We start from the raw sequence: 20,041 nt of genomic DNA, 5'->3' as shown, positions 1-20,041 counted from the left end.
ATATATATATATATATATATATATATATTAGTTGGTTTCGAGTTCAAAATTAGGTAGCAAACCCTAAAATGCGCCACTTCATTGCTTAGTATGCTGCCATCATCTTCCTGCTGCCCATCTCTGCAACACAGCAGCCTTTCAGTTTATCTCAGCCTCAACAATCTCCTGCTGTATTCTTCAACCAGGTGCAGACTAGTGCTTCACTGATGTAAAAACAGAGACTTGCAAACATATACACATCTAGCATACAATAATGGCTATTTGTTGGGTACCATTGGGTCAGCTATTCAAGATTCTACGCCAAGACGAAGTGATTTTTTTTCTTTTTCTGCTTCGGAAGTGTACATGACCCATGAATTCTGCAGGGAAGTATTTTAGTTACTAGGAGTTCATTAATACAAAACTGATTTTTTGTTTTTTTATACTATACCTAATCCGATTTAGGCCTATTTTATAGTATACCTAATCCATAAATCCATGTTTATGGGTATTCACTTTTAGTGCAACCTCAAGCTTTACCTATTTTCTCACAAAATGAAATACAATATGGACGCGGTCACAAAGTGTCTAATATTTAGAAAATGCAGTGACCATTTTTCATTGTATGGTGTTGCTACCTACTACTAAGACTTAGGCCTACTTAAAAATGAGGGTACTTAAAATCCCAGATAATTTCTTTGCGGCTTTTGTGTGTGTATGGTTGAGACAGAAAATATAATGATATTAAACTGATAAAATATGGAAGGAGGGCCATTGGGATAAAGACTGACTTTAAATAATTTTGTGCCTATGTTGACAAAAATAAAAACCTATAAATATTTGAGGAAATCTACAATCTGAGGACAAGTGGACTGACGTCATCATTTTGCAGTTTTCAAAATAGCAATGTAAAGACATCTAATACTTTAAACTGTGTCACTGTCGTAATTTAAAGCGACAACAATCATCACAACGACAAATCCCTGACAGTACTAAAATAACATGGTCAATAAAGCAACATCCGTTGCTATTTTGTCAAGGCGAGGGATTATTTGTTCCCAGAATCACAGAAAGAGGGCGCGCGAATCCTCGGCGTCACTCTCCACAGTTCGACGGTGACGTCATGTCGTGCGCCGGCTGTGATTGGTCAGCGTAGGTGGAAGTGCTACAAACGGTGTCATTCACAAAGTAACAAGAATGCATTACAATAGCGAAAAAGAATGCAATTAACTTTAAAATAGTATTTATATCATTTTCCAGGCAATTTTACACGCGGACCTTTTGAAGTTCACGTAAAAGCAGTTTTGGGGCGTATTTTCCGTTTCTTCACTGATTTATCAGCAGATCACACTTGAGAGATTTATTTAAAGGTAAGACTGTTCTGTCGACGAGTTTTACGGCTTTAATTAAATTTTATTTCACAAATAACACAAGATATAGAAACTCTACTACTTCTTTTTGTGGCCTAGGTATATTTGTATGTCGAAAAGAGAAGGTTCGCCTTGTAATCTTTAAGTTTATATCTAGTCGTGAAGCGGATAACAAACTTTCACGATTCAACAGGTTAGTCAGTGCGAAATATTAAACTGTAAATCAGTAGTGGCTATAAAACTCATGAACTACAAAATTAAAGTTAAAATGACTGCCTAATTATTCACCCTTTGGAATGCGAGGGAAATTCCTGTATTTAAATCATTGTTATTAGTAGGCCAAAATGACTCTGGTAGGGGTGTTTAAGATGAAAATACACTGAGATATACCAGAAATCAGTCTTTCTGGGTTTCTGTGAGACTGCCTCAGATCAAACTACAAGTAGAGACAAGACGATTGAATTTCCTTCTGTAGTCAGTGATACCTATCTATAGAGGATGTACTGCAAATTAAATACTGGCTATGAAACGTAGAGTCCAGACTTGTATATAATGTTTTAAACCCCTAGTTTTGCCCCTCTGAAGGGGTTTGCGTGCATGACTACACTGTTAATGATCCGCACTCATTAGTTTGCATGTGAGCCCATTGAGGAGCCCTTCATTTCTCTTTCATCAAACTCTGTTTAAGGACCGTCCTCCCAAGTATTTGTTTTATGGGCAACAAAACAATCTGATGTTACTGGCTTGGTAGCCTCATCCATGTTATCTTCATGGGTAGGCGAGTGTCTTGAATCTAGTCTGATCTCCTTGGAAAGCTGACACATGGCCCTGAGAATGTCCCTGGCCTCAACTCCTATACATACATATAACACAGTTTAATTCATATTCAATTATCTGTTTAAATGAATATTTGACCCAAAACAGATTTATTGTTTACTTCCTGTCTTGTTGTCTGTGTCTATCAAGCTCCAAATGGACAAAAAGAGGGAAAACACCATAAAAATACAAACCACACGACTCAAGTGCTATATTCCAATTCTTTTCAAGCCATAGAATGGGTTTGTGATGAACAGACCAAAGTTTAATAAATATTTCACTGTAGTTTTCCAATCAAAAATAGCTCCTTCTGATGCAATGTGCCATTGACATCCAACTTGAAAATAGCAAACGTTTTGGGTTCTCTTGTTTCTGGTGACCAAACATTATTGATGCCAAATCTTATGTAGGCTACGTTAAAATATCCTAGATCATAAATAGCATTCTTGTCATGGATTCTCTCAGGATTTCTCTTTTGTAGTTGCACAGACCTAAAAGCAAAAAACACTATTGTTCAGATCTATTGGAAATTCCTTAATGAATCTGTGGGGAATCAGCCTTCTGAATTGGCCAGCAAATTCACATCATGATTAGATTAAACATTTCTTTTTTGATTTAAACTTGATAGACATGGTCACCATGAATGGTTGTTGTATAGAAAAGAGTAAAGTCGTCATTTCAAATCAGCTTTAATAATAGAGCAACATGAGTAAATAATGAAATCCATGCCTCATGCCTTTTTCTCTTTTTTTGGGTATTACTAAACTAATACTTAAGAATTAAAAATTAAAATTAAAATAAAAAATACAGACACATAAATCTGCTGCTTCCTTTTGAGATAGTGGTGGCTTGAAGTGTTGCAGTGATTAACCACAGAACTGTTTAAATGTGTATATTCTGTCTGTTAGAGAATGTGACTGGTAACAGAGCTCTGCCAAAATCAAACCTCTACTGACCGTAGTGCTGCTTCAACTTAAGACATATCTATTTGAATAATGCCAGCTCTTTGTGTGACATGTTATACTTAGACCTTTTGTATTATTGCACATGAATCATCAACAATGTACTGCCTACTCTGAAAACTATGTGCAGTTTCAGATTAGTTTCTATTTCTTCCGTTTATTTTTGGTTTTATGATGCACAGTATATTTACGGTTACTACTGTATTAAACTATAAGACTTTAATAAAATAAAATGGCTGTCCTCACAAGGTATTGTAACATTTAGCCAGTGATTGTAATTGATGCAATAGTTCATACCCAACTTCTCGATTTGATTGTGAAACTAAGTGTTGCACCATTTTGGTTTCCTCAGAAGCCGCATTACGATTTGTTATATCACTCCAGGCTCCACAATATGTCACCACCACTCTTACCTTAAATCTAGATACATTGGCAAAGCACTTAAAATTACTAAAACTAAAATGAAAAATTTTAATAAAAATAAAAACTATTTCAAAATATTGATAAATAGTAATATATAGGCTAAATAATGCTAACACTGGCACATGGTCTCTGCATGGCTGTAATGCAGCCAGATTATTATTTTTTTTCATTTGTTGCATTTAGAAAGGTTCGAGCCATGACCTGGCAGTAAGCACAAATGTTCTGGCAGTGTGGGTTTGACATTAACTTTTGTCATAAACCACCTTCTCACTCCTGTGATTCCACAGAAAAATGTCTTTGCCAAGATCAGCCTCATGCAGTCACTTTTATCCTCTGATACCATTAGAAACAGATTTAAAGAGATGCCACATGACTTCAGAACTGCACTAAATCAAAAGACTGTACTTTATAAGATTAAAGTTATGCAATAATAGAATTACAAGATCATTTGTGATTTTAGTCAGTGGTTTGCTAGTTCACATGTCAAATGTGAAAACTCTTATCCAAGCATCTAAAATTACTTCTTCATATTTCTCTTTGGTTTTTTCCTGACCTGCTCCGTTAATCATTTTGGTAATACATGTTACTGCAGTAAATATGATATACAGTGCATATGATGGGTGAAATGATGGCCATGAGGTTTTTGAGAATTTGTGGACTCTACCTTATGTCTGCCAGTCATTCATCACCATCCCAGTCTGATGAATGGATTTATTGTATCACCCTTGTCAAAACCGTCATGTGCTTCGACTGTTAGGCGTGTTTGTGTCAGCCTCAAATACCTTCCATAACAGTTCAAATCAGTGAGTAAGGAGCTGATAATTAAATCTGTAATATGTGCATGAAAGATCTGTTTAAAGTCGTAGTAGTTGTGTCAGTTGTACTTTTGCCACATTTTGAGCAAGGCTTATTCCATGCCTCATTAATGACAACTGTGAGTGACATGCTGTACTTCATCTTAAACTATTTTATTTATTATTAATTATTGTTATTTTGTAAATTGTTTTATTAGTATTATGGTAGTAGTAGTAATCATTTATTCTCTATTATATTAGTATAATTATTTTATGTAATGGTATATATTTTTAAGTAACAATAATACATTACACTTAATTTTAAGGTGTCATTGTTACATTGTAATTAGGCAAGGCAAGTTTATTTATATAGCAGATTTCATACACAATGGTAATTCAAAGCGCTTTACATAAAAGCAAGTAAATTATCCATAAAAAAAATAATCACAACAATAAAACCAGAAATTTAAAAACGTTTAAAATGATTTAAAATGAATTTAGATCAGTTAGAAATAAAAATAATTTTACATAAAATACAGCGCCGTCAGTAATTATATATTTAAGTACTGAGTAATATATGAGGACTATATGAGGATTTGGTTTAGAGTTAGTTGCATGTAATTATGCATAATTTATTGTTATTACAATAGTAAATACATGTAACAAGGACAACTTAAAATAAAGTGTTACCTAATAATAATAATAAGAATTATTATTATTAAGTAATTATTTTTTAACAGTAATTATTAGTAATTGCTAACAGTGTTTTTTCTATATAGAATATTGGACTATTTGTACTGTTAACACTGAAAGCTTCAGATGTGTCAGTTATAGCTAGACTCAAACTCAACACGTTAGGATGCCATCTACTGGTAATATGTATCTGGTTGTGATTTTTGTTTTGTAATGCTGGCATGTGGCCACAAAGATGTTGTTTTGGCTGCTAAATCCCTGCATTACCATTTATCTCCAAAAGGTGGTGTACGTGGCTCAGACTTGATTCTGCACTTATAATTTTTGTGGATGAAATCCAATGAGGCCATAGTTGGAAAAAAAACTAAAACATGCTGCCTTTTGACACAGTTTTCCATTGTAACGTTTGGTAGGGGTCAGACCCATGGCGAGACAGCATAAACATCCATTAACACTGACAGATGGTAAGAATGATACGTCTCCTTTTTAGCTTGACCAAGACCAGTTGGACAAAGTTTACATTTCCTGACGCCAACATTAAGAGTGATTAATGCTGAGTAACTCTGAGGTATCCTATCTGTTCAGTAACTACTGCTGTTAGAAACCTGTCTAAATTCACCTTAGAAGTCTTTTTTTCCACAAATCAATAGGGCATGACATTACCATAAATGGAGACCTTGAAACAGATGTGTCAGAGATATCAACACAAGATTATGGTTTTGTTACTTTATAACCTGACTCGTATCCTTTTTGATGTGCTGCTTTATTTGGTAGTCATCATTTATCTTTATAATAGCATAACAATGTCACTGCATTATTACATTTTAAAGAATTTAACAGCGGATTACAACAGTTGTATATTTCCGAATTGTTTGTGGGAGTTCTAAGAAGGTGCTGACATTGAGGACGTGTCTTTCCTTTAGGGATGGGAATCATAAAGAACTTAATGATTCCGGTTCCGATTCCTCTTTATGATTCTGGTTCCTTAATGATTCCATTAATTAGTTTTTTTTTTTTGAAGAAATGCAATTACAATAAGTAAATTTAAAACTGTCTTTTTACATGTATTTGCATACACACACTTATAAAGCATATATTAATCCTCATTCTGTATAACCATAGTTTAGATCCCTTAATCCTACCCGTACCTACACTTATCAGCTACCTTACTAAATATTAATAAGCAGCAAAGTTGGAGTTTTTTGAAGCAAACACAATTTTTAAATATAGTTTATATAGTATTTAAATGTATGCATTTGCCAGATGCTTTTCTTTTCTAAAACAGCATACAATGCATTCAAAGTTAATATTCTGTCAGTATGTGTTTCCTCAGGGAATCAAACACACAGCTACCTAATTTGGACATAACTTCCGCTTCAGCATAGGAGTTTGCCAAAGTTATCTTCCTGTTGGGAAGGCAGTGAGAGCATGGGTTCTCCCTTAGAGTAAAGATGGGTAAGATTCAAGGAAATGGCTCCCATAAGGCAACTGAATGAATGGAAGTCATTGATCCAGCAAGGTGTCTCATGCTGTAAACGGAGAAAGTGTTCATTGCAGTGAGCAGTCTCAGGTGGTTGAGACACTGTGTGATGAGGAAACAAAGTCCAAGGGAAAGTTCACTGTCAGGGGGAACAAAGCAAGGATTATGAGAAGTTTGGGAAGCTTCCTTAAAGACCTGAAGCTGGCTTTTGGGGGCTGGACTGGTTTTTGAAGGGAGTTTTGTGAGAGGGGCTCTGTGTGGGAGAAGCTCATTCTCAGGGTGGCCGTAGGGCCCCAAAGTGTTTTGTTCCGCATTTCTTGTTTAAGGAGAATGAAGTGTGCAGGTGGCATGAGGCTATATACAAGTGCTCTCTATATTCAGACCACCAACTCACTTTCTCTGCTAGCTTTTTGAGCCCAATAGCCCCAACTGGACTTAATGTTAGAAATGATCAACCCGGAACAAGGATGAAAAGAGAGCCTGTTATTCACAAGAATGGCATTCTTTTCCCCTGGGAGTACCATGTTTTTTGTTTGTTTGTTTTTTATATTGGACAGACACTACGTCTGAAGAAGATTATCGCTTCTAAAGGTCTCAAAGTTTTTTTTTCTGCCATATTTGGTAGCCCTGTCCTCTCTGATGATCTCATTGGTGCACAATACTCCTCCACAGAGCTGCATATTAAACATCAAATATGCCCTGTTTCACCAAGTGTGTCATGTCGTGTACAATGGTAAGAAGTTTTTTTTCCTGTATGCAAAAACAAACATACAATGTGAACAAGTTTCCAATTTATGAATGATTGGAACTTATGATTTGGTTCTTTTTAGTTAATCGGACACATACCATGCAGTGTTGTCAGATTCCTGAACGAATGACTCTTCAGAGTCAGTCTGAATTCTTCTGGACTGATTCCAGAAAAGAGCAGTTACTGAATTAACATCTGACTTGCACACAAACTGAAAGACTTTTTGATGGAGACATTGACAATAAAAACATATAGTTTAGTAAGTGTTTAGGGGAACTCCTTTAATTCAGTAGTTAAAAGACGTTGTGGGGCTTTTTGCCATTTATCCCTCTAGCAAAATCAAAGTGAGCTTTTATTGGTAATTGAACATAGATCTAAACGAATTTTCTCTATGGGTTTTCCAAAGGAAAGCCTACTATGTGCCACTGGTTGTTTTCTTGTCATGCCTTTCGTTGTTGTCAGTGCTTTCATTTTCGCTTTACTGTGTGTAAAGGGGCTTTCTCTGAAGTCTCTTTCTTTGCGTTTTTCTCCTCCCCCAGTCACATGCTTTATGTGCATTTGTCCTTGACTTCCTCTACTCACCTGTAACCAAAGTGTGATTTGGGTTACTTTCTTTCTCCCTCTGTCGGACTAACAATTGTTACTACCTTATGATGCAACAGTAGCAGAAGGTTTCATGTTCAAATCACAGCTTGTCCAAATGTATTTATTTATTTACAGCAATTTATTTATAATAAATTCTTAAGAAACAAAGTACAGATACCTGACATTACCTTTTCCAAGTACTCTGTTTTGCCGGTCAGGTCATGTTCATTGTGGACTAAACAGTGTGCATCTGGAACAGTTTGTGTCATGATGTTCTGAGCTTCTGTATGGTTCAAAACACCTTCCAGGAAATGCTTATGATTGTGTGACTATGAGCCACTGTCTTAACCTTATATACCTTATCTCCCCTTCTGCCAGTCAGTGCACAAATATCATACACAGATCTTGGTTATGTGTTATGTAGTTAGTTATATATGTTTAGAAATAATGAAAAACGTGCAGTTTTGAAAATGTATTTGCATTCTTTCGGCAATATTCAAACTCTTTTTATTTTCACAGGCAAATGTCATTTATTATTCCATAAGATCTGGAATTTTGCGTGAGGGCAAAATATGTCCCCCCATAGATTTCACATCAGGTTTGGTGGGTCCTGTAAATTTTTGCCCACAAAGTTTCACAGTAATTTCACTCATGTGGTGGTGCACTTAGTGGTAATGTATTAAACAAACTCTGCAAGTTTTTTTTCCACCTCCCTGTAAAAAGAAAAAAAGAAAAATACAGGTAATTTCAACTTTGTTTTGCAACTGCAACTTTATTTCAAGTAATTGCAAATTTATATCTCCAAATTGCAACTTAATACCTTGCTTGGGTCCCTAAACATCTGCTCAGAACACGCTTTAAAATACATAGCAACATACTAAAAAGCACCTAGAATCTTTAGGATTGCAAGTTTTGCATATACAAACACCACTCAAATTTCCATAAAATGTAAACATCTAGTTTTAGTCTATTGTATTTCTGGGGGTGGAGTTTGTAATATGTGTACTTTGCGATGAACGTGTTTTTGTGTGTGTGTTGAACAATAGTGTTTATGAGATCCTGTCACCATATTATGAGTGGCTGTATGACCAAACTTGACACAATCTCCTGTAGGCTTTATTCCATGAAAACCCCTGATGCTGTGGAGCCGGTTGACAAATATATCATATGGGTGTTATCATGTGCTGATGAGTTCATGGAAAGAATCTTTGATCCCATGATGACACTTTGGTTCATGTGACTCTGGAGGTGTTCATGTGTAGAATTCTTTCCAGTTTGTGATGGGAGGCTGGATTGACAGGCTGTTTTTTTAAACCAAAGCATGCATTGTTTGAGACATACAGATTTTTTATTTCTAATACATTATCATCAGATTGCTGTAGGTGAATGGTTTATGCAAATACTTGCAAATCCAAATCGTAGACTCTTTAGGTCTCAGTTTGTTTCTCATTTCAAGTCTTAGCTTGTTTTGTTTGTTCCTAATCTGCTTTATCTTTAGTCTGCTTTAGTACATTGATGTTCCTCTTCATTCCAATGGGTTCTCTTGTTCTTTATGAAAATATGTGACATTTCATACATAACCCTGTCCTGTAAACTACGCCGCTCAGCCATCTGCAGAGTCACGAGAACACTGTTGTGACTGGAGCATTACTCATTAATGGGGATTGGAACATACCACAGCCCAAAATGTTAAACTTTTTGTAACTCATTCAGCATAATAATGCTTCAGATGTGCAGGAAATCCCATATGCTTACACTGAAGGAGTGACCAGAGAAGGACTCCAGACTGTAATTATAGTGATCTCCAATGTAACAGTAATTTAAAACAATCCTGTTTAAATTCAATTGGTGGTAGAAGAGAAAAATGTGTGTGCATTCACATGTAGTTTACTCTGATATCATCTTGAGGTAGAATTAATTGTCTTTAGAGTGTGCTCTTTTTTTTTTCAGCATGCTTCATTGAAAACAGCACAAGCCCAATTTGCAAATGAATTACACGTATGAACCAGTTCCTTTTAATTTTAGTTTAAGTTCCAGTTTAAGTCTGTCAAAATGATTCACAAGCCAGTTTGAATCATAATCGTTGTCAACAAATTGTTCAAAGCTGTTACTGAGTTCACAATGGATTCTTAACTTAACCATATGTTGTCTGTAATTCGTTCACTTATAAATGTAATTTGGCTACAAAATGTTTAATTGTAGGAGCCATTGACTGTCTAGTAATTTTTGTTAGAATGGAATCCTCAAATAGAGTGATATATAATGACCAGAATATCCTAAAATCTTGGGAGGGGCAAACAACTACTTTGCTACCGCCCACAATACTCTGGCAACTCCCCAGAAAACCCTTGCAACTGCAGACAGTAGCAACTCAGTCACCACAAAATAACTTGGTAACTGCAAAGCAACACCCTGGCAACTAATTACAAGGGCCTGCCCAACATGGTGGTCCAGAAATTTAAGCATCTGTTTGCAGCTTGTATCAATGAATGAATCTATGCCCTCTTATTATTTTAATCATCTCTTAAACTGTCATTTAGTTATTTTAATTATCGGGATAGTTCATCCAAAAATGAGAAGTCTTGTATTATTTACTCACCTTCGTGTTGTTCCAAATCGGTATGACTTTATTTCTCCTGTGAAACCCTACAAAACTGAAAAAAAAGAAACCTCACACATGATTCAAAATATCTTCTTTTGTGTTCAACTGAAGACAGAAGTTCATACAGGTTTGGAAAGACATGAAGGTGTGTAATTTGTTTTCCATAAACTCACAGCAAGTTATCTTTCTCTCATTCTATATTTGCTTGTTTTCTTGTCTCGCTTTTCCCATAGTCGAGCCCCTCGGCACAAAGAACCTCCCTGTAAAAGCCCAAAACCAGTCACTGCTGTGTGACATTACTGTGTTTTCACTGTTATTGAGCCATCCAGCATATTAACTAGGAGGAGCCAAGCACAGACCTTTGGCCTCGGATAGCGATATATAATCTGATGTACTCATACACAGTGGAGCTGCTAGTGACTGGGGCTTTATAAAGACTGCTTTGTTTTAGAGTTGTAGCCTAAATGCAGAGCTTTGCTGGGGTGAGTTTGTTGTTCGACGTTGAATAGTTGTGCATTTCTCAGCTGCGGAGATGAATGGGGGCATTAAGAGTAGGGGGGCAGGCAGAGAACACAATGGATGGGAGTTTTATTTCACCTCTGTTGCACCAGCATATCTGGCATCTTGCCCATAGATATACTCACAACCTCCCGTTCACAGCTGCAATCCTCTCTCTCACTCTCTTTTTTCCCCTCTGTAGGCTAATTCTCCCTCAAACCACAACAAAGAACAAAAATACAATTCTTTCGCTTTAGACTGTTCCCAGCCCTAGAATTTTTCCAGGGTTGCCTGACTTTGAGAACTACCTTTGCGCTGGTTCATCATCCTAACAATAAAGTTATTTATATTCCAGGTGGTGAAACACGCATGCTGACGTACATGAGACATTATCTCCGAGAACTGGTGTTTGTTTAGGCCCCAGGCGTTGACTGATAATGGCCCATTATTGTAGCCCCGGTCCTGTGTTGTTCAGTGTGGATTGGCTCATTTTTGTGGACTTGTTCACATATTCCCATCTGCTGGAAATCACTGCACAGTGGCTATTTTTGGCTTACAAATGTAGTTGTAACATTTAGTTATTTAGCAGTTGCTTTTATCCAAAGCAACTTACAAATGAGGACAATAGAAGCAATCAAAACCAAAGACTTGGCCATTAATACTGCATGATGCTTGGCCAAGTGCAAGATATCACCTTTATACTTTACACTATTGGTTGCAAATCAGATTACATTTGTTAAATACTAATGCAAACTGGCCTCATTGTGCTACAGTGCTTTTTATGGTTTAAGAGTTTCATAAAACTGGCTTAAATGGCTTTTTTAAACTAGGAAAGCACAATACATTGGTATCATATCAACATTATTAATTTATTCATTTATTGGTTTCAGTCAATATGGGATATTTAATTGCTAATTTAAAAAATAAATAAAATATGTAATATTTAAATATAATACTTGGCCTTAGCCAGTCTCATTATAAATATCTTTAAAATGGATATTTATAATGAGACTGGCTAAGGCCAAGTATTATATTTAAATATTACATTACAAAAGAACTTTTGAAGAAATGAAAACTTCTTTTCAGAAGGGACTAAATTGAGCAAAACTGAATGTCAAATCATATAAAGTTAGAAATGATTTCTATTCCAAAAAATGCTTTTCTTTTGAACTTTCTATTCATCAAATAATTCTGAAAAATGTATTTCGTGGTTTCCTCTAAAATATTAAAATATCAAATAAATATAAGTGTGCGACAGTAAGAAAAATCTTACTGTCCCAAACTTGGTAATGTATTTAGACAAAATAGTACAGATTTCTTTGATCAATTATTGGCCATAACTTAAAATAATTCATCTTATTACTGGCCAGAATATTACTCTGTGTATCCATATCTTAAATGAAGTGAGGATTGCGTAGAATATCAATGTTTAGGCAATGTTTTATCTGGCCGCACAAGACAGTCTCATTCTGGACATACTGAATTCTGCTGTACTGCATGTTTATTAGATATGAGTGCACTTTCATTTTGTGTAGTAGTTTTGTAAGCTCTTGACACATCCTTTACATGATAAAAATGTCTAGGCTGATGCTTTCCATAGAATAACTGTTGGGCAATACATCTGTTTGTCAGAGAGCTGCATGCACTGTCAAATGTGAAGTAGTTTTGAGAGCTGTTTCTATAGAACTAGACCCTGGGGGTTAACAGACCACTTTCTGTAGAAATGGCCTCTGACCTAATAAAATTTCCATAAAGTCGTTAAAAAACCCTGGAGAAAGAGAGATGGTTATCAGATATTAGACCAGTTATCTTTAAAAAGCGACATGTTTGTAAGATGCAAATCCATCAAGGTGATTTTAAAATCCATCCCTTGTTGTCCTCTCATATCAAAATATATATCTATAATATATAATATATATAAAATATATATTTAATACATAAAATATTTGAACTTTTTTTGCTTGTAAATTGTGCTTGATATGGGCATATTTCTCTCCTCAGTGAGACAAGATGACTTTTTTACTGGAGAAAACAATATTACAGATAGAGGACTCGTTTGAAGTTAAAAACATCTTAATGATGGATTTGTTTCTTGCAAACAGCTTTTTGCTTCACAGGACATTAATTGATGGACTGGAGTCCTGTGGGTTACTTGTGGATTATTGTGATGTTTTTAATCAGTTGTTTAAATACTCATGCTGACGGCACCCATTCACTGCAGAGGATCCGTTTGTGCGTGATGTAATGCTAAATTTCTCCAAAGCTGTTCCGATGAAGAAACAAACTCCTTTACATATTAGATGGCCTGAGAGTTAATAAATTGTCAGAAAATAAAAAATTTTGGGTGAACTATTCCTCCTGGTTGAGAAGCTCTCTCCTAAACATCTAATTAGTATTCTTGACTTTCTTACACTTTTTGCATATTGAACGGTCTTTTATCCCAACACCTTTAATGCTTAACCTGAGCTTACCTAAAACTTTAACACTATTGTTTTGCTGCTTTCAGGTGATGCTGAGTGAGAATGAGTTGCATTACTAAGGCCGGTTGATCAGAGTGTGCTGGTGTCACTGTGAGATCATGCGTGCAGGCGAGTGGCAGGAACTGATAACATCTGCTGAATGAACATGTCTAGGGGCAGCAGTTGGTGACCTCAGAGCTAATAGGGTAACACTGAGACAGGGACATGTTTTGTTACCTCCCCTACACACATCTACACATGCGTAAGCAGAACATAAAGTCATCATCACATTTTCTTTGATTGAGGCGTAGACATACACTCTTATCTTTAAAAACTGTTCCTATCTTTAAAAAAATCGGACATGGCCATAAATTCAAGCAGTGTGTACTGTAAATGATGGCATCCAGTGTACTTTGTATGTTCTGTTACAATATTTAGCCTAAATGTTCCAGTGTTTTATTTAGATGGCGTAATAAATTATTTAGGAATGTTCCTTCATGACCTCATCAGTATGAAAGCAATAGGAAAGAGGTTTTTTTCCCCCAAATGTGTTTCATGCCATAAACAGTAACTGGAGAAAGCAACTATGTTTGGAAAACTCCTTTCTATTTCTCATTAAATATGTTTTTTAAAATATGTTTCTTTGATATAGGCTAACAGAACTTAAAAAGGTTGGACAGTTGTAGTGCAGACAGAGTCTTCTTTGGTCTGTCTGTCAACTGAGGTCTGGATATCCTGGAAGAGTATTTATGATTACGTAACTTTAATTAACTTTAAGTAAAGACATTCATATGTTACAAATGAATTCTGTTTCTAATATATGCTTTCTGTTCATCAAAGAATTCTGAAAAAATGTATTATGGTTTCCACAAAAATCTTAAGCAGCTTACTTGTTTTCAGCACTGATAATAATAATAAATTGTCGTCTCACTGACCCTAAACTTTTGAACCGTAATTTACATTCATAGAATATTCAGCTTTCAAATTCTAATATTATTGTAATATTTGCATGTTAAATTGCGACTGCACTTCTTTCTTTTTTTTTTTTTTTTGAATTGCAATAACATGAATAGCTTACACTGGACATTTGTAGTGCAGACTGTCGGTCAACTGGCATCTGGATATTATGGAAGGGCATTTGTGATTATGTAACCTTTCCCCATAGAGAGCACTGTAACACTGTCCTGGTTATGTAAGTGTGTGACACCACACCACTGCCAAACTTCCTTACATCAGGTAAAGTAGGACATGTCCCATGTGAAAAAATATTTTGTTACCTAAAACACCACCAGAGGAAAGAATGCTGCGATATTTCCTCTTCCTTTACCCATAAGTCAGTAAAATAAACTTTTTGTCTCTTTTGTTACAGTATTTTTGAGTCACAATAGATGGTGTTTACAACCTCATTGTGGTATGAGGTATTCCAGTTCAGAGAATGCAGGAACATGGTAATGGATAATACGTTACTGGAAGTTTTGAATTTATGTTGAATTACGTTGCTTTGGGTTCACCTGACCCTGATTAGAGATGCATTTCTTATGGCATAGGACATGTTCTTGCATTTCAAATTATATACATAATTAAAAAAAAAAAGAAACGTAGAAAAAAGAAAAATCTAAACATTTTGACCATCATGACCCATCCTGCTTTGAACGGAGAGCTTTTCATTTACCTTATCCTGTTAGACTGGCTTATTAAACCAAACAACAATCTAAAAGTAGATTTAGGTCTTCAGATTTGTATTAGTGGCATAAAATACATATCAAATGTAAGCAAGACATGGCTGATGCATATTAAACAGGACTGTCATACTATAATGAATCAAATTGTGGATGCTAGTAGCCAAGCTCAAGACATAACTTGTTAGCCACAGTACACGCACTTCAATTCCAGCATTACTTCAGTTCCTGAGAAGGTTTCAGCATTTTATCTGTGGTGAACTAACCTTCCAGTTTGTGTGAGTAAGGATATCAGGGGTGTGGTCTGTAGAGGCCAGTACATACAACCCGAATTCCGGAAATGTTGGGACGTTTTTTAAATTTGAATAAAAATGAAAACTAAAAGACTTTCAAATCACATGAGCCAATATTTTATTCACAATAGAACATAGAGAACATAACAAATGTTTAAACTGAGAAATGCTACACTTTTATCCAATAAATGAGCTCATTTCAAATTTGATGCCTGCTGCAGGTCTCAAAAAGTTGGCACGGGGGCAAAAAGGGGTGAAAAAGCAAGACCTATTTAAAAGATTCAGCTGGGAGAACATCTAGCAAATAATTAAGTTAACTGACATCAGGTCTGTAACATGATTAGCTATAAAAAAAGGTGTCTTAGAGAGGCAGAGTCTCTCAGAAGTAAAGATGGGCAGAGGCTCTCCAATCTGAAAGGGTGCGTAAAAAGATTGTGGAATACTTTAAAAACATTGTTCCTCAACATCCAATTGCTTTGTAAATCTCATCATCTACAGAGCATAACATCATCAAAAGATTCAGAGAAACTGGAGAAATCTCTGTGCGTAAGGGACAAGGCCAAAGACCTTTGGATGCCCGTGGTCTTTGGGCCCTCAGACGACACTGGATCACTCATCGACATGATTCTGTCATTGACATTACTAAATGGGCCCAGGAATACTTCCAGAAACCACTGTCGGTAAACACAATCTGCCGTGCCTTCAGCAGATGCCAACTAAAGGTCTATCATACAAAAAGGAAGCCGTATGTGAATATGGTCCAGCAGCGTCGTCGTGTCCTATGGGCCAAGGCTCATTTAAAATGGACTGTTTGAAAGTGGAAAAGTGTTCTGTGGTCAGATGAGTCCAAATTTGACATTCTTGTTGGAAATCATGGATGCCATGTCCTCCGGGCTAAAGAGGAGGGACACCTTCCAGCGTGTTATCAGCGTTCAGTTCAAAAGCCAGCATCTCTGATGGAATGGGGGTGCATAAGTGTATACGGTATGGGCAGCTTGCATGTTCTGGAAGGCACTATGAATGCTGAAAGGTATATAAAGGTTTTAGAGCAACATATTCTCCCCTCGAGATGACGTCTATTTCAGGGAAGGCCTTGTGTATTTCAGCAGGACAATGCAAAACCACATGCTGCAGCTATTACAACAGCAAGTCCCTGCAGTCCAGATCTTTCACCTATAGAGAACATTTGGCATCATTAAACAAAAAATGTCAAAGACGACTACGAACTCTTCAGCAGCTGGAAACCTATATCAGGCAAGAATGGGACCAAATTCCAACACCAAAACTCCAGAAACTCATAACCTCGATGCCCAGATGTCTTCAACTGTTTTGAAAAGAAGAGGAGATGCTACACCATGGTAAACATGCCCCCGTCCCAACTATTTTGAGACCTGTAGCAGGCATCAAATTTGAAATAAAATTGTAAAATTTCTCAGTTTAAACATTTGTTATGTTATCTATGTTCTATTGTGAATAAAATATTGGCTCATGTGATTTGAAATTCTTTGTTTTCATTTTATTCAAATTTAAAAAATGTCCCAACATTTCCGGAATTTGGGTTGTATTCCGAATAGTGAATGTCCCTTTTAACTGATAACAGTCCAATCAGATGCTCTCTTATTGAGTAGACTTTTGTCTTGTGCGTTAATTTCAGTATGTTTTTATTGTGAAAACAATAAGAAAACTGGTGATGCTATGTTGTTGTGATGTGATTGTTTTATGATGTCTGTAGGTTTATAACTGTTTTATGTGTTATTTTGATTTTGCAGTTGTATGGTTTCAAAAATGTCCTCTAAAATGGTGGGCTCAAACAACCTGGCACATGCTAGGAGGATGGTACAGCAACTGAGAGTCGAGGCCAGTATTGAGAGGATAAAGGTACATTTTCTTTTCCTTACATCTTTAAAAGATCTTTCTTTCCTTTATCCCTCTTTACATGTGATTGTGTATTTTAAATTTATAACAAAATAAATAGATAATTTATACCTCTCAGTCAAAAATGACTATCCTTTTAAATATCTTATGCTATATTATCACCAAATCACGGATTCAATCTTTTTGGAAACTGTGATGTTGTGGTAGTGATATGAAGGCTACATGATTTTGGGGAAAAAACGGTTATGCTACCCTCCAAATGTTTGGAGTCACTACGATTTAAAAAAAAAAAATGATTATTGTTATTATTTTTTATATAAACATTAAATTCATCAAAATGACATTCATAATGTGAAAATATTTCAGTTTGAAATACTGTTCTTTTGAACTAAAAAATGTTTCATGATTTCCATAAAAACATTGAGCATCACAACTGTTTATTCTTTAATAAGTTTAATCACTGATAATTCTGATAGTTCTGTAATAATATCCTCACCTTCAAGTTGTTCCATACCTGTATGGATTTCTTTCTTCTGCTGAATGCAAAACAAGGTATTTTTAAGAATACGGGTAACCAAACTGTTTCTGGTCCCATTGTGTTTTTTTCCCCCCACACTATTGAAGTCAGTGGGGACCAGCAACTCTTCAAGATATCTTCTTTTATGTTCAGTAGAAGAAAGAAACTCATACAGATTTGAAACAACCTGAGGTGAGGAAATGATGACAGAATTTTCAGTTTTGGGTGAACAGCATTTACGAATGATTTCTGAAGCATCATAATGGCTGCTGAAAATTGTTTTGTCATCACAGCAATAAGTTTACATTTTGAAATGTATATTTAAATAGTCTGTTTATTTTAAATTGTATTACTTCCTAATATTACTGATTTACTGTATTTTTTATAAATAAATGGAGCCTCAGTGAGCACGAAAGACTTCTTTGGAAAAGGTTAAAAAACCTTTATGACCCCAAACTTTTGAACAGTGGTGTGTATTGTTGTTTTGAAATAAAAAGAAACCATAAGACGTTTCTTTGTGATTGAATAATCCATGCATTAAAGGGTTAAACAAATAAAAGAAAAAGAAAAACATACAAGAACATTTGACATTCTGGCTTGTCTCATCCAGGTCTCCAAGGCCTCAGCTGACCTCATGCGTTACTGTGGAGAAAACGCCAAATACGACCCCCTGCTCATGGGCATCCCTGCCTCAGAAAACCCCTTCAAGGACAAAAAGCCCTGCATTATATTGTAGTGTAACAAGCATTAATCTTATTTAATTACTTCTACTCAACTTTGCCTTAAGTCCAGCTCTAGTTCCTTAGTGTAACTTTGTGCCATGTCTTAACTGTATTTAGCTCTTACAGTATTTATTACTGTAAATAAACTCCAATCATTACTAATTAATTGCCATTTTGGTAATGATTAGAATTGAATCTTATCTTTACCAGCATCACTTGTCTTCTGTTTGGTTGTTTGGGCCAAATTTAAATCATTCCACTAAATTATACTATAAATCGAGCCGTTTAGGTGTTTTAAAACGGCCTTAAGTTCCTCTTTCCACCGAATGATGCCTTTAGTTACACTTTGTGTTTGAAATAGGGAAGTAGCACATCACATTATGATACAAGGAGCTTGCAACTACATTAACTGATTAAATCTCACTTACGTGTGTTATATAGGCTATTCCTCTCTAGCAGTACATATGAATAATGTTATAGCAAAGGGACTGACTGAAATAAATGGAATTTAAAGATTCATATTTTGAATTGGATTATGAATCTAATGTGACTTCTGCAATCATCACTGTTTAAGTGCATGCTGGGTAAATAAAACATAGTAAATCTCACATCACGCAAAAATTTGTTCTCAATGAAAGGCAGTACCACTATGTGCAAAACCATTAGTGACAAGTTTATAGGAAAAGAGAACCGATTACCCTGCACTTTCAAACCCTTGTGCCTTAGATTGTTCAAAGCAGTCCTCACTTATTACAGAAATGAAAAGATGACGTTTTATCTGTTGACACTGAATAACTTTTCTGTTCTGTTTAGATTTAAAGTGCCTTTTCCTTCTGGTTTAAATGTCTTTTTCCTGTGCCTAGGACATTTGTAAAACAAAGACCACCATTGTTTGATCTTGTCTATGAATTGAATGAATTTTTCCCAAAAAGGGTAGTTGTGAAACATTCACAACATTCACCTTTAATGGGTCAAGCATCCATATATTGATGCTGCAACGTCTGTATTATTGTGGAGACATCAGAGACGTTATGCAGTATTTGAGATTCACAACCAAATTCCTGTGACCTCAGTATCTCTGTGAAGAAACAAGTTTCCTTTTGTTCTTTTTGGTGTTTCTTTCTATTCTAATTGCTGCATTTCTATTTTTGCAAGCCTTCATAATGTGCTAAATGTACTGTACCTTGAAAGAAAGATTTGATTAAAATTGTGAAATAGTAAAACTAAGTGCATCACATATGTATGTGTTCTTGCGAAATCTACGGTCAAACAGTTTGTACTATATTAGTGTATCGTGAAAATTTGTTATATAAAAGCTGATTTTTTTCATTTTATGTAAAAGTGCAACTTGGACATTCTGCAAGGCGTCACTCTTTTAAATTTTGAAAGAAGTTTATGCTCACCAAGGTTGTATTTATTTAAAAAATACAGTATACACAGTCATTTTGTGAAGTATTTTTTACAATTTTAAATATTTTTTTCTGATTTATTTCAATCTATTGCTGCATAAATGTCTTTACTGTCATTTATGATCAATTTAATGCAT

The 20,041-nt window shown here is 35.5% G+C and overlaps 1 protein-coding gene across 1 annotated transcript; it reads left to right on the top strand.

Moving 5' to 3' along the window:
• Nucleotides 1-1,128: 1,128 nt before the first annotated feature.
• LOC306845738 (guanine nucleotide-binding protein G(I)/G(S)/G(O) subunit gamma-12-like) lies at nt 1,129-19,821 on the top strand. Its single transcript, XM_079378710.1, has 3 exons — nt 1,129-1,349; nt 17,151-17,259; nt 18,384-19,821. The coding sequence occupies exons 2-3, from the start codon at nt 17,155-17,157 to the stop codon at nt 18,507-18,509; spliced, it is 231 nt and encodes a 76-aa protein (XP_079234836.1). The 5' UTR covers nt 1,129-1,349; nt 17,151-17,154; the 3' UTR covers nt 18,510-19,821.
• The last annotated feature ends 220 nt before the right edge of the window (nt 19,822-20,041 follow it).

The sequence above is a fragment of the Barbus barbus genome, assembly GCF_936440315.1.
Source record: "Barbus barbus genome assembly, chromosome: 26".
Classification (NCBI taxonomy): domain Eukaryota; kingdom Metazoa; phylum Chordata; class Actinopteri; order Cypriniformes; family Cyprinidae; genus Barbus; species Barbus barbus.
The sequence above is the reverse complement of the archived record's forward strand: the minus strand, read 5'-3'. Positions and strand labels throughout refer to the sequence as shown.

Bases quoted from the DNA above. Each gene is read 5' to 3' on its own strand.
- LOC306845738 (XM_079378710.1), top strand. From the start codon at position 17,155: ATGGTTTCAAAAATGTCCTCTAAAATGGTGGGCTCAAACAACCTGGCA. The intron at 17,260-18,383 runs GTACATTTTCTT...TGTCTCATCCAG, and splicing joins CCAGTATTGAGAGGATAAAG to GTCTCCAAGGCCTCAGCTGA.